Source organism: Anomaloglossus baeobatrachus, chromosome 4 (assembly GCF_048569485.1).
Source record: "Anomaloglossus baeobatrachus isolate aAnoBae1 chromosome 4, aAnoBae1.hap1, whole genome shotgun sequence".
Taxonomy (NCBI): Eukaryota; Metazoa; Chordata; class Amphibia; order Anura; family Aromobatidae; genus Anomaloglossus; species Anomaloglossus baeobatrachus.
Window position 1 is genome coordinate 638312385 of NC_134356.1, and position 15904 is coordinate 638328288.

Genomic DNA, 15904 nt, shown 5'->3' on the forward strand with positions numbered 1-15904 from the left:
GGAAAACGCAGAAACACGCAGGAAAGAATTGACCTGTCCATTTTTTTTTTTTTCTTTTTTTAAGCTCAAAAACGCAGCTTAAAAAAAAAAAAAGTTGTGTGCGGACAGCAAAAATGAAAACTCATAGACTTTGCTGGGGAAGCAAAGTCATACAGTTTTGGGGCCAAAAACGCACTGTGTGCACATAGCCTAAAGTGTCACAAACATCTGACAAAAAAACTGCAGAGTGTTCTATCTTTTTGCGTTTTATCTCTGCATGTAACACTAGTGATGAGAGAACTCGCAAATCGATCGGAGGGGGATTGAACCCTGGCATCTGGCCTGATACCAGTCCCAATATAATCTATGGGGACCAGAATCCGTGCAAAGGGGTAGGAGCAAACGCTTTATACTTACCGAATTACCAATGCGGCTGTACCTGCTTCCACAGAATCTCATTCACTTCCCGGGTCTCTCATTACCTTCATTGAATATGCACTGCTTTCCCCGCCCACTGGCATCTGATTGGTTGCAGTCAGACACCCCCCCACATGCTGAGTGACAGTGTGTCTGACGCTTCCAATCACAAACACTATGTGCGTCTATCATACAGTAAAATAAATAAATAAAATGTTTGGCGTGGAGTCCCACCCCCCCTATTATGATATCCAGCACAGATAAAACATACGGCTACAGGCTGTGCCCTTATCTTTGCTGTGTATCAAACTAAGAGGAACTGCATGCAGCTTTTTTATTATTATTATTATTATTATTATTATTATTATTATTATTATTTATTTAAATAGATAATTTAAAAAAACCTGCGTGTGGTACCCCCAATTTCTTTGTCGCTCCATTGGGAGACCCAGACAATTGGGTGTATAGCTTCTGCCTCTGGAGGCCACACAAAGTATTACACTTTTAAAAAAGTGTAACCCCTCCCCTCTGCCTATACACCCTCCCGTGGACCACGGGCTCCTCAGTTTTATGCTTTGTGTGGAAGGAGGCACACATCCACTCATGCATTCTCATACACAGTTATGTCAGATGGAAGAAAAGAGGACCCCGATGGGGTCCCCGGCATGTTCCCTTCTCACCCCACTATGTCGGCGGTGTTGTTAAGGTTGAGGTACCCATTGCGGGTACGGAGGCTGGAGCCACATGCCGTCTCCTTCACCATCCCTTATGCGGCTCTGGGAGAAGTGGGATCCTAAGCGGTCATCCATGAGCTGGGACCGTGCTCCATCCGCAGCCCCTGGTGGAACCTGCTGGACCGGAGCTTCTTCACCCCCAGGGACCGGGCCCTGCAACTGGAAGGTACTCTGTGTCCCCATGTGGAGTCTGTACAGAGAGGGTCGCACCTTATCCTCGGAAGCCGCGGTAGTTCCGTCCGTTGTCTTTTCGGCGGACTTCCGCGCCGACCGTGCCTGCTTGTCGGGCACGGCCTTAAATTTAGTCCCCGGCTTCGCCGCGGCCTAGTCGCGAAAAATCCCGCCCCCGAGCCTGCCTGTCAGGGGTTAGGGCGGGATTGCCGACATGACGTTCGGCTTTGAGGGCTGGAGCATCTTGCATGTTTCCCTCCCCCCTCATTGACCACTGTGGGGACTCCAGATTCCCGCTCTTTGCTAGTGCCGCCCCCCCCCCTCCCTGAGAGCTCCGGCGGCCATTTTTTAGCATTCTGCCCGTGGATGCTACTCAGCAGCAAAGCTCTGCAGCTCCGGGGGATCCACGACAGGGAATCTGGAGGACACACTCCGCTCGTTAGCGGTTGGTAAGCCACACCGGTCACCCGGTGCTGGTCCCCCTAGGGTGCCGGGATATGTGTGTGTGTGTGTGTGTGTGTGTGTGTGTATGTGTGTATATATGTATACCGTATATATAATATAATATAATATATTAGATATATATATCTGTTCGGAAAGGCCGTATACCCTTTTCCTATATACCCTCAGTGGTCACTCTCCTAAGAGACAACAGCATGTCGTCCACAAGGAGCAAAGCTACTAAGGCACAGATTTTTTTCGCGGCCTGTACCTCTTGTCAGGGCTGTGGAGTCGGTAAGCCAAACCTTCGACTCCGACTCCGACTCCTCAAATTCTCTTGCACCGACTCCGGCTCCGACTCCGACTCCGACTCCGGCTCCTACATATATTGCTTATAGTTAGGTGAAAAATTTATTGTAGTACATGAATATGTGTATGTGAACATCAGACATTTAATAATTTTTATGATACAATAATCAAGATATTTGGATAGAACATAAAATATATTTATTGGAATACAACTTTAGAACACAAAAAACTGTAATAAATTGTAAATATGTAATACACTATGTAATATACAGTAGATTACATATATATCTTGTGTGTGTGTATATACACTGTGTATATATATATTACATATTTACAATTTATTAGTTTTTTGTGTTCTAAAGTTGTATTCCAATAAATATTTTATGTTCTATCCAAATATCTTGATTATTGTATCATAAAAACAATTAAATGTCTGATGTTCACATTGTACTACAATACATTTTTCACTTAAATATAAGCATTATACTAAATGTTATTATTTAGTCAAATATTCAGCACATTCTGCATTGCACTCCTGTCCCCAATTTATTATATATTTTAGGAGTCGGAGTTGGTGAATTTTATACCGACTCCGACTCCACCAAAATGAGCTCCGACTCCGACTCCGACTCCACGACTCCGACTCCGACTCCACAGCCCTGCCTCTTGTGGGGCTATGTTGCCTGCGGGATCCACCTATCCTCACTGTGATCAATGCTCGACTCCTGCCACGCTTCCTCAGCCGGAGCCTAGGGCACTTGTGGGCCCCTCGGCTCATGTAGATCCCCCTGCTCCCACTGAACAGGCTGCAGGGACAGAGTCACCGTCGTTGGCCTCTTTCGCTGAGAAACTCTGTTACTTTCTCAGTCCATTGCACAGTGTATGGACAAATGGTCATCTAAGCTCCTTGAGGCTTTGCAGTCCAGACCGGGTCCTTCACAGGCCCCGGCCCCTGTTAGTCTGTCTCCTCCAGGCCCTTCTCGGTCCGCGCCGCAGCGCGCTCCCAGGATAGCCCCTAGGCCCCAGGCGGAGGACTCCTGCCCGGACCGCAGCCCCAGACCGGCTAAGCGACCTCGTTGGGACTCTTCCCCGGCCTCCTCACACTGCTCTGGATCCCAGCTTGAGGACTCTCAGGACGACGAGGCGGACGTGGGAGCTGAGGGCTCTGACCCTGACTTCGCCCTTAACCTTGATACCCCTGAGGGGGACGCCTTAGTAAATGATCTTATCTCGTCCATCAACCAGGTGTTGGATCTCACACCACCGCCGCCTCCTGCAGAGGAGTCTGCTTCTCAGCAGGAGAAACACCAGTTTCGGTTCCCCAAACGTACGCGCAATACGTTTTTTTGATCACTCTAACTTCAGGGACGCTGTCCAGAAGCCCAGAGCGGTTCCGGACAAGCGCTTTGCTAAACGGCTCACTGACACACATTATCCCTTTCCACCTGAAGTCGTTAAGGGCTGGGCACATTCTCCCAAGGTGGATCCTCCAGTCTCTAGATTGGCTGCTAGGTCCATTGTGTCTGTTGCCGATGGCTCATCCCTGAAGGATGCCACTGACAGACAGAGCTCTTGGTGAAGTCTATTTATGAGGCCACGGGCGCGTCTTTCGCCCCGGCCTTTGCGGCCGTGTGGGCTCTCCAAGCAATCTCGGCATGTCTGACTGAGATTAATGCTGTCACGCGGAATTCTGCTCCACATGTTTCTTCCTTGACCTCTCAGGCATCGGCATTTTCGTCCTACGCCATGAACGCCGTCCTGGACTCTGCTAGCCGTACGGCTGTAGCATCCGCTAACTCCATGGCAGTCCGCAGGGCCATGTGGCTGCGCGAATGGAAAGCAGACTCTGCTTCCAAAAGGTTCTTAACTGGTTTGCCTTTTTCTGGCGACCGTTTGTTTGGCGAACGGTTGGATGAGATTATTAAGGAATCCTTGGGAAAGGACTCCTCCTTACCCCAGTCCAAGCCTAAGAGACCTCAGCAGAGAAAAATCCAATCAAGGTTTCGGTCCTTTCGTCCCTCCGCCAAGTCCCAATCCTCTTCGTCCAACCGGCCAGAGGAACTCCTATGCGTGGCGGTCCAAGTCACGCCCCCAAAAGGCCGCAGGAGCCACTGCCTCCAAGACGGCCTCCTCATGACTCTCGGCCTCATCTAGCCACATCCTCGGTCGGTGGCAGGCTCTCCCGCTTTGGCGATGCCTGGTGGCCACACGTTCAAGACCGATGGGTGAGAGACTTTCTGTCTCATGGTTACAGGATAGAGTTCAGCTCTCGACCTACGGCTCGTTTCTTCAGAACCTCCCCACCCCCCGCACAGGCCGACGCACTTTTTCAGGCAGTGGACGCTCTAAAGATAGATGGAGTTGTGATTCCCGTTCCCCTTCAGGAACGTGGTCGCGGTTTTTACTCCAACTTGTTCGTGGTGCCAAAAAAGGACGGGTCATTCCGTCCCGTTCTGGACCTCAAGCTGCTCAACAGACATGTGAGAACCAGACGATTTCGGATGGAATCTCTCCGCTCGGTCATCGCCTCGATGTCACAAGGAGACTTCCTAGCATCGATCAACATCAAGGATGCTTATCTCCATGTGCCGATCGCACCCGAACATCAACGTTTCCTGCGTTTCGCCATCGGGGACGAACACCTCCAGTTCGTCGCATTGCCCTTCGGCCTGGCGACAGCCCCACGGGTTTTCACCAAAGTCATGGCATCCGTCGTGGCGGTCCTGCACTCTCAGGGCCACTCGGTGATCCCCTACTTGGACGATCTCCTAGTCAGGGCTCCTTCTCGGGTGGCGTGTCAACGAAGTCTTTCCGTCACTCTGGAGACTCTCCAGCAGTTCGGGTGGATCATCAATTTCCCGAAATCCAAGTTGACGCCGACCCAATCACTGACTTACCTCGGGATGGAGTTTCATACCCAGCCAGCGTTAGTCAAGCTACCGCGGGACAAACAGCTTTCTCTGCAAGCAGGGGTGCAATCCCTTCTTCGGAGTCAGTCACACCCCTTAAGGCGCCTCATGCACTTCCTGGGGAAGATGGTGGCAGCTATAGAGGCAGTGCCGTTCACGCAATTCCATCTCCGGCCACTCCAATGGGACATTCTTCGCAAATGGGACAAGAGTTCGGCTTCCCTCGACAAGAACATCTCTCTTTCCCTTGCAACCAAAACATCACTTCAGTGGTGGCTCCTACCCACATCTGTCTCGGGGAAAATCCTTCCTACCTCCAACCTGGGCCGTGGTCACCACGGACGCGAGCCTGTCAGGTTGGGGAGCGTTTTTTCTCCACCACAGGGCTCAAGGAACCTGGAATCCAATAGAATCGTCCCTTCAGATCAATATCCTGGAGATAAGGGCAGTATATCTAGCCCTATAGGCTTTCCATCGGTGGCTGGAGGGCAGGCAGATCCGAATCCAGTCGGACAACGCCACTGCCGTCGCTTACATCAACCACCAAGGCGGCACTCGCAGTCGTCAAGCCTTCCAGGAAGTCCGGCGAATTCTGCAGTGGGTGGAAGTCACAGGCTCCACCATCTCCGCAGTTCACATCCCGGGCGTGGAAAACTGGGAAGCAGATTTTCTCAGTCGTCAGGGCATGGACGCGGGGGAATGGTCTCTTCACCCAGACGTGTTTCGAGAGATCTGTCGCCGCTGGGGAACGCCGGACGTCGACCTCATGGCGTCACGACACAACAACAAGGTCCCGGCCTTCATGGCTCGGTCTCAGGATCACAGAGCTCTGGCAGCGGACGCCTTGGTCCAGGATTGGTCGCAGTTTCGACTGCCATACGTGTTTCCACCTCTGGCGATGCTGCCCAGGGTACTACGCAAGATACGGTCCGAATGCCGTCGCGCCATTCTCGTCGCTCCAGACTGGCCGAGGCTGTCGTGGTATCCGGATCTGTGGCATCTCGCGGTGGGCACTTCCAGACCGCCCAGACTTGCTGTCACAAGGCCCGTTTTTCCATCTGAATTCTGTGGCCCTCAACCTGACTGTGTGGTCATTGAGTCCTGGCTCCTAGCGTCTTCAGGGTTATCTCAGGATGTCATTGCCACCATGAGACAAGCCAGGAAGCCTATGTCCGCCAAGATCTATTACAGGTCTTGGCAAATCTTCTTATCCTGGTGCTCTGATAACGGTTTTCCTCCATTGCCGTTTGCCTTACCCACATTCCTTTCATTCCTACAATCTGGAATGGACAAGGGTTTGTCCCTCGGCTCTCTCAAGGGCCAAGTTTCTGCGCTCTCCGTGTTTTTTCAAAAGCGTCTAGCCAGGCTTCCGCAGGTCCGCACGTTCCTGCAGGGGGTTTGCTACATGGTTCCACCTTACAAACGTCCGTTGGAACCTTGGGATCTTAACAGGGTCCTGACGGCTCTTCAAAAGCCGCCTTTTGAGCCGCTGCGGGATGTCTCTCTCTCCCGTCTTTCTCAGAAGGTGGCCTTCCTGGTGGCAGTCACATCACTTCAGAGAGTGTCTGAGCTTCCAGCGATGTCATGCAAAGCTCCCTTCCTGGTTTTTCACCAGGATAAGGTGGTTCTGCGTCCTGTCCCGGAATTTCTCCCTAAGGTGGTATCCCCTTTTCATCTAAATCAGGATATCTCCTTGCCTTCCTTTTGCCCTAATCCAATTCACCAGTGTGAAAAGGATTTGCACTCTCTGGATCTAGTGAGAGCACTCCGGCTCTACGTGTCTGTGCGAGACACGCACGGCCCCTGCGCCGTTCAGACGCGCTCTTTGTCCTTGTCGCTGACCAGCGCAAGGGCTCTCAGGCCTCCAAGTCAACCTTGGCTCGGTGGATCAAGGAACCGATTCTCGAGGCCTACCGTACTTCGGGGCTTCCGCTCCCTTCAGGGTTGAAAGCCCATTCTACCAGAGCCGTAGGTGCGTCCTGGGCATTGCGACACCGGGCGACGGCTCAGCAGGTGTGTCAGGCAGCTACATGGTCTAGTCTGCACACTTTCACGAAGCACTATCAAGTGCATACCTATGCTTCGGCAGACGCCAGTCTAGGTAGGCGAGTCCTCCAGGCGGCGGTTGCCCACCTGTAAGAGGGGGCCGTTTTCGGCTCTTTCTATTGAGGTATTGTTTTTACCCACCCAGGGACTGCTCTTGGACGTCCCAATTGTCTGGGTCTCCCAATGGAGCGACAAAGAAAAAGGGAATTTTGTTTACTTACCGTAAATTCCTTTTCTTCTAGCTCCTATTGGGAGACCCAGCACCCGCCCCTGTGCCCTTCGGGCTGGTTGTTTTTTGTGTACACATGGTGTTGATGTTGATTTGTTCCTTTGGTTCATGGTCTTCAGTTCTCCGAACATCCTTCGGATTGAATTTACCCTAGACCAATTTATAATTTTTCTCCTTCCTGCTTTTGCACCAAAACTGAGGAGCCCGTGATCCACGGGAGGGTGTATAGGCAGAGGGGAGGGGTTACACTTTTTTAAAAGTGTAATACTTTGTGTGGCCTCCAGAGGCAGAAGCTATACACCCCAATTGTCTGGGTCTCCCAATAGGAGCTAGAAGAAAAGGAATTTACGGTAAGTAAGCAAAATTCCCTTTTTTTGATACCCAGCCAAGATAAAGCCAGGCAGCTGGAGGCTGATATTCTCAGATTCTGGAGACCCATAGTTATTGGGAGCCCCCCAAACTAAAAAATACCCTGAAGCCGGCCAGGATTGCTGCATTCATTAGACAGTCCCGGCACTTTTCCCGATTGTCCTGGTGCCATGCAATAGGGGTAATAAGCGGTTAATGGCAGCCCATAGCTGACACTAAGGGGTACTTTGCACGTTGCGACATCGCTACTGCGATGTCGTTGGGGTCAAATCGAAAGTGACGCACATCCGGCGCCAGTAACGACGTCACAACGTGTAAAGCCTTGATGCGCCGATAAACGATCGCAAAAGCGTCGTAAATCGGTGATCTGTGTAGCGTCGGTCATTTTCATAATTTCGCTGCAGCGACAGGTACGATGTTGTTCCTCGTTCCTGCGGCAGCACACATCACTGTGTGTGAAGCTGCAGAAGCGAGGAACTTCTCCTTACCTGCCTCCACCGGCTATGAGGAAGGAAGGAGGTGGGCAGGATGTTTACGTCCCGCTCATCTCCGCTTCTATTGGCCGCCTGCCGTGTGACGTCGCTGTGATGCTGCATGACCCGCCCCCTTAGGAAAGAGGCGGGTTGCCGGCCAGAGCGGCGTCGCAGGGCAGGTGAGTGCATGTGAAGCTGCCGTAGCGATAATGTTCGCTACGGCAGCTATCACAAGATATTGCAACTGCGATGGGGGCGGGAACTATCGCGTTCGGCATCGCTAGCATCGGCTAACGATGTCGCAGCGTGCAAAGTACCCCTAAGCCCTAGATTAGTAATAGGAGGCGTCTATATGACACCCCCATCATTAATCTGTAAGTGAAAAGCAATAAACACAAACACCGAAAAAATCCTTTATTTAAAATAAAATACAAAAAACACCCTCTTTCACCACTTTATTAACCGCAAAAACACCTAGGTCCGACGTAATCCACACAAGGTCTCGCAACAATTCCAGCATTGCTAAATCTGATTTCACACTAAGCGGCCATAGAACATGAACGCCCTCTGTGAGGTTCAGGCAGAGACTGAATGAGCCCCACAATGAGCAGTGATGTCACTCAGGTTAGCCGTGGCCACACTTGAGGTTCCTACAGTCATTCACCTGTGATCACAGGTAACTTGACTTCAGTGACCTCACCTGAGTTCATTGAGGTGAAGTTACCTGCAGTCACGGGTGGACGATCTTGGGGAAAGTCCAACTGTGGCTGCGGCTAACCTGAGTGACGTCAGCGCTGATAGCGGCTCAGTTTCTGTCTGAATTTACAGCGTGCGGTCATGTACCATGATTGCACACTGTGATTTAGATGTAGCAGAGCTAGAATTGTCGTGGGACCTCGGGTGGATTACATTGGACCTGGAGGGGGGTTTTGGGGGTTAGTAAAGTGGTGAAAGAGCGTTTTATTTGAAAATAATTACAATAAAGGATTTTTCCAGTGTTTGTGTTTATTTCTTTTCACTTACGGATTAGTAATGGGGGGAGGGGTCTCATAGACGCATCACATTACTAACAGTGGCTGCTGAGGGCTGCCATTAACTCCTTATTACCACGATTTCCATTGCACCAGGGAAATCGGGAAGAGTCGGGTAAAGTGCTGGGATTGTCGCATCTAATGGATGCAGCAATTCTGGGTGGTTGTGTGAGAAAATGGTCAGTCGTGTTATACTTAGATCCTGGGACAATTTGAGCAGACCAACTTTGCAGCTAATGAGATGCATAAGTGACAGTTCTCCCCAGAATGGAGCCATAAAATGACCTCCGTGTCATTTAGAAAGAATAGAGAAATGCCATAATTGAGACAGCCTCAGGGCTAGGAGACTGAATATGTGGTATTATATAGTAGCAAATAGTGAATATAGTGAGTTAATACAAGAACCAGAACCATAGGCCTGTCAGTATTGAAGTTATGGCAGCATACTAAGAGCCGTGATGTGATTAATGATGTTAGTTGATATGAACCTGGAGCTTGATGGTTTTTAACGGAATTGGGTATTAATGTGTATGTATATTGACATGTTGGACTATTGCTTTGCTATCTTTGTCTTATAATGCACACACATTTTTCCTCAATATGTAGCTCTTTGTCTAACCAAGTATAAAAAGCCCCTACACTATAGTTCGTGGCCAGATAGCCAGACCACCCACTGCCTTCGTATCTGGACACCTGCGCGTGTTTGCATGTCTTGTATCCTGTATCTGCTCTGTTGCGTACTCTGAATAAATCCTCAGCCCCTGCTTTAAGAAGTTGTCTACACTGTCTTCTTCAAAACTATTGAGAAGGATTCATTCTTGGACACTCACGTAATCTTGCAGGCTGCTATTTTTAGGCTAGGTGGCTCCCAATAATAATTGATCTCCCCAGCCTGAGAATATCAGCCCCCAGCTGTCAGAGTTTACCATGGCTGGGGATCAAAATTAAGGGGACCGCACACTGTTGGCTTTTTTTATTTTAATAAAAAAAAAAAAAAAAAGCCACATGTGGTTCTTTAGTTTGATACATAGCCAAGATAAGCACACAGCTTGGGGCAGCAGCCTGCAGGCGTGGGCTTTATCTGTGCTGGGTATCGTAATATGGTGGGGACCCTACTCCAATTTTTATTTATTTTTTACTGTATGCTTAAAACCTGCAGACAAGGGTGTCTGACTAATCACAGGCCCGGTCATGCAGGTTGGGGGCGCGTCTGACTGCAACCAGTCATAGACACCTGTGGGTGTGGGAAGCGAGGAATATGCATGAGCCTAATGAGCCACAGCGGGAGCAGTTCACAGCTGTGCAGGAGGCTTGGTAATTATGGCGCGCTCACTCTTCTGGCATTCGGGTGCCTTTGAATCTGCGTACGCATGTAGCCTTATCGTTAAACTGTTGCGATCGTCAGATGTCATGTATGGAGCGGGTTCAGCTTCCTACATGAGGACTCCATCAGTGTTGGATGTACTAGAACATCCTACGTCCTGAAGAGGTTAACGGGGGGCCAACAACTGATGACAAATACATTTCTCATGTAGCCTGCTGTATTATTCTGGTGATGGGCATCTCGGTAGTGTTATTGGGGATGCACATGGGAGAATAAATCCAACGCTCTTCACCCGCAGGGAATGATTCATTCTGCAGAGGCCCGAATTCTCACAATTTTGACCCGCGTTGTCCAGCACATTGGATGTGACCTCTTCTTGTCTTCTCAGGTGCGATGGATGATGTACTGGATCGTCTTTGCCCTCTTCATGACAGTGGAAACCTTCACAGATATTTTCCTTTCCTGGTAAGGGTTTATGGAGAATCTCCTTGTATTAATGAATAAAGTGACTTTATGAGCAGAAGAGGTTTAGCTTTTATTAGGGTGAACCTGTAAGGAGGACTCATATAAAAAATTACTTATTAGGCTATGTGCACACAGTGCGTTTTTTTTGCAGCATAAGGCTATGTGCGCACAGTGCGTTTTTCGCGGCGTTTTTGCGCGCTTTTCGGGTGCGTTTTTGGCCTCAAAACTGCAGGACTTTGCTTCCCCAGCAAAGTCTGAGTTTTCATTTTTGCTGTCCGCACACATCTGTTTTTTTTTACCTGCGTTTTTGAGTTAAAAAAAAAAATGGACATGTCAGTTCTTTCCTGCGTTTTTCTGCGTTTTCCGCCCATGCAATGCATTGGAAAAACGCAGCAAAACGCAGAGATCAAAACGCAGCCAAAAACGCACCAAATAGCGGCCAAAAACGCACAAAAACACAGCGTCAAAAAGACGCAGTGTGCGAACCAAGCCTTATTGTGCGTTTTTGGGCTCAAAACTGCATGACTTTGCTTCCCCATAAAAGTCTGAGTTTTCATTTTTTCTGTCCGCACACAACTTTTTTTTTTTTTTATTTAAGCTGCGTTTTTGAGCTTAGAAAAAAAAGACATGTCAATTCTTTCCTGCATTTTTCTGCGTTTTCCCCCCATGCAATGCATTGGGAAAACGCCAAGATCAAAAACGCAGCAAAACGCACAAACACGGTAAAAAACGCATGCGTTTTTTAATCTGTGCGTTTTTTGTGCGGTTTTAGTTGCCAAAAACGCAGCGTCAAAAAAATGCTCTGTGCGCACATAGCCTTAGTTAGGTCCCTGCTATTTTGGAGATCCATGAGGGTCTTTATACTCATGAGACCCTCTAACTGCTGCCTGTTCAGGGCCCGAGGAGCGATTCTCAAGAATGAATGTCTGAACACAGAGGACTAGTTCCTGCAGTTTCCCTGTGTAAACAGTCCCCCCCCCCCCCCCCACACACACACACACCCTTAAATCCACCATATAATGACAGAGATATGGGTATTTTTATATGCTGGGCTTTGAGGGGACGTGCCTCACAGGGCAGTGATGCAGAACAGCCTAAATACACGCCCCAGAGGAGCCTGTAAGCCTTGCCCCCTTCAACAATAATATCGTCACCAAATAAAAAGGCCCATATGTCTGGAACATATCTGGAACATGTCTGGGTATAAAACAAGGCATTAAAGAGCAAACGCCTTGATTAAACCACATACAGTGGGTGAAATAAGTATTGAACGTGTCACTCATTTTCTATGGAAATATATTTCTCCAAGTGCTATTGACATGAGATTCTCACTTGATGTCGGTAACAACCCATCCAATCCACACAGGCAAAGAAATCAAATAATAAATGTCCATTAATTAAGTTATGTGTAATAATGAGAAATGACACTAGGAAAAAAGTATTGAAGACATGAAGAAAGTGGTACAAAAAGCCGTGGAAAGTCATGACGCCAGCTTAAATCTGTCAGTAATTAGAAAGCAACCCCGCCACTTAAGTGGGCTTCACACGCAGCGACATCGCTAACGAGATGTCGTTGGGGTCACGGAATTTGTGACGCACATCCGGCCTCGTTAGCGGCGACGTTGCGTGTGAAACGCACGAACGACAACGATCAAAATTACTCACTTGATCGTTGACACGTCGTTCCTTTCCTGGTTATCGTTGCTGTTGCAGGACGCAGGTTGTTTGTCGTTCCTGCGGCAGCACACATCGCTATGTGTGACACCGCAGGAACGAGGAGCATCACTGTACCTGCAGCCGCTGGCAATAAGGAAGGAGGTGGGCGGGATGTTCGGTCCGCTCATCTCCGCTTCTGTTGGGCGGCCGCTTAGTGACGCCGCTGTGACACCGAAGGAACCGCCCCCTTAGAAAGCTAGGCAGGTTAATATATGTGACGGGTGTAAGCGATGTTGTGCGCCACGGGCACCGACTTGCCCGACGGGGGTGCTTTTACCAGCGACATTGCTAGCCATGTTACTGCATGTAAAGCCTGCTTTAGTGAAAACATCAGCTGGTTCAACTGATGGCTATAGAAAGGTGTCTCATTACCAAAGTGCCACACAAGAAACATCTCATGATTGGTAAAACCAGTGAGCTGTCTCAAGACCTTCACAACCTTATTGTTACAAAACATTTTGATGGCTTTGGTTATAGAATATTTTCTAAACTATTGAAGATTAATGAGCAGTGTTGGGGCAATAATTCAGAAGTGGAAAGAATATAATTTCACCATAAACCGACCAGATACTTTTCCCACAAAAGTTCAAACAGAGGATTGAAAAAAATTATCAGAAGAGTTGTCCAACAGTCAAGGACCTCCAGAGGAGAACTACAGAAAGACCTGGAATGAGCAGGCACAATTGTTTCAAAGAAAATCATTAGTCATGTACGCCACCTCCATACCCTGTATGCACGCTCACCACGCAATACTCCATTGCTGAACTAAAAGCAGGTTCTAGCGTGTTTAATTTTACTCAACAACATTTAGACAAGACTGTGAAATACTAGGAGAATATAGTCTGGTCATTGAACTCTTTGGATGCCATAATGCACACCATGTTTGGAGGCCAAAAGGCAGCACTGCATATCACCCCAAAAACACCATACCAACAGAAGTTTGGAGGTGGGAACATCATGAGGTGGGGCCGTTTTTCAACATATGACACTGACACTGGCAAATTTCATATAATTAAAGGAATGATGAATGGGGGAAAAAAGCACCGTGACATTCTTGATAACAATCTGCTGCCATTTACCAGGATGATGAAACGAGGGAGGACGTTTCACCACGACAATGATCTCAAACACACAGACCAGGTGTCAGAGAAAATAAATCTGCAAGAATGGCTGAGCCAATCACCGGACCTGAATCCAATAGAAAAATTTATGGAAGGAGCTAAAGCTCAGAGATCATAGAAGGAGCCCACGGGACATTGAAGATGTGAAGTGTGCTTGTGTGGAAGAATGGCCAAAATCACACCTGAGCAATGTATGTGACTTGTTTCTCCATACAGGAGGCTTCACCAACAAAGGCTTTGTACGAAGTATTAACCCCTTAACGACCGCAGGCCGTAAAATTACGTCCCTGCGGTCATAATGTTACTGCCCGCGGTCTGCCGGCAGCATCATGCTGCGATCGGCGCACATCTCAGCTGATTTTCACAGCTGAGATGTGTGCCTGCTAGGCACGAGCAGAATCGTTATCTGCTCGTGCCGTTTAACCCCTTATATGGCGCTGTCAATACGTGACAGCGCAATTATAAGCGCGATCGCGGTAAACATTTACTTACCGCCCAATACCGGGAAGTCACGTGACGCGATCACGTGACTTCCGATAGTTGTCATGGTAGCACAGGGTCATGTGATGACTCCTGTACTACACCTGACTTGCTTTCGCTGTGCCAGCGGCACAGCAAAAGAGAAAGAGAGCGTATCTGCTGTTTACAACCTTGTAGCTGTGATCAGCAGATACTGCAGAGCGATCGGAATGCTGATCGCAATAGCCCCCTAGGGAGACTAGTAAAATAAAAAAAAGTTAAAAAAAAGTTTTAAAAAATTAAAAAAAAAACAAAAAACCTAAAAGTTCAAATCACCCCCATTCACCCCATTGAAAATTAAAGGGTTAAAAAAATATACACACATTTGGTATCGCCGCGTTCAGAAACGCCCGATCTATCAAAATATAAAATCAATTAATCTGATCAGTATACGGCGTAGCGGCAAAAAAATTCCAAACACCAAAACAATGTTTTTTTGTCGCCACAACTTTTGCGCAAAATGCAATAACAGGCGATCAAAACGTAGCATCTGCGCAAAAATGGTACCGTTAAAAACGTCAGCTCGAGACGCAAAAAATAAGCCGTCAGTGAGCCATAGATCCCGAAAAATGAGAACGCTACGGGTCACAGAATGACGTAAAAGGTGCGCCACTTTTTTCGGACTAACTTCCGTTTTTTTTTTTTTTTTTTTTACCCCTTATATAAAAGTAAACCTATACATTTTTGGTGTCTACGAACTCGCACTGACCTGAGGCGTCACACCAACACATCAGTTTTACCATATAGTGAAAACAGTGAATAAAATATCTCAAAAACCATAGTGCTATTGCACGTTTTTTTGCAATTTTTCTGCATTTGGAATTGTTTTGCCGTGTTCTAGTACACTATATGGTAAAACTGATGGTTTCATTTAAAAGTACACCTCGTTCCGCAAAAAAATGAGCCCTCACATGACCATATTGACTGAAAAATAAAAAAGTTACGTCTCTCAGAAAAAGAATGGCGAAAAGAAAAAACGGAAAGCGAAAAATCGGCCGGTCGTGTAGGGGTTAAATACATTTCCGTAAGCGCGTTCAATACTTTCTTTGTCGCTCCTTATTGGGAGACCCAGACAATTGGGTGTATAGCTTATGCCTCCGGAGGCCACACAAAGTATTACACTAAAAGTGTAAAGCCCTTCCCCTTCAGCCTATACACCCCCCGTACTGCTACGGGCTCATCAGTTTTTATGCTTTGTGCGAAGGAGGCAGACATCCACGCATAGCTCCACAGCTTAGTCAGCAGCAGCTGCTGACTATGTCGGATGGAAGAAAAGAGGGCCCATAACAGGGCCCCCAGCATGCTCCCTTCTCACCCCACTCTTGTCGGCGGTGTTGTTAAGGTTGAGGTATCCATTGCGGGTACGGAGGCTGGAGCCCACATGCTGCTTTCCTTCCCCATCCCTCAATTAGGGCTCTGGGTGAAGTGGGATCCTTTCGGTCTCCAGGCACAGGAGACCGTGCTCCATTCACAGCTCCTGAGGACCATGCTGGATAGGAGCCGAGTATCGTTCAGGGACAGGGCCCTGCTACTTTGAGGTACTCTGTGTCCCCGTGGGGACCGTGCACAGCAACACTCCAGCATTGCTGGGTGTGCTAGTGCACCGGGGACAGCAGCGCTGACTGCGTTTGTGCCATTACACACTTCAGCG

The 15904-nt window shown here is 48.4% G+C and overlaps 1 protein-coding gene across 1 annotated transcript in view; it reads left to right on the forward strand.

Moving 5' to 3' along the window:
• REEP4 (receptor accessory protein 4) overlaps positions 1-15904 on the forward strand; it is a 50604-nt gene that overhangs the window by 14289 nt on the left and 20411 nt on the right. Inside the window, exon 3 of the mRNA XM_075346449.1 lies at positions 10821-10897. Coding sequence (XP_075202564.1) covers positions 10821-10897 — 77 coding nt within the window. The remainder of the gene's footprint in view (positions 1-10820; positions 10898-15904) is intronic.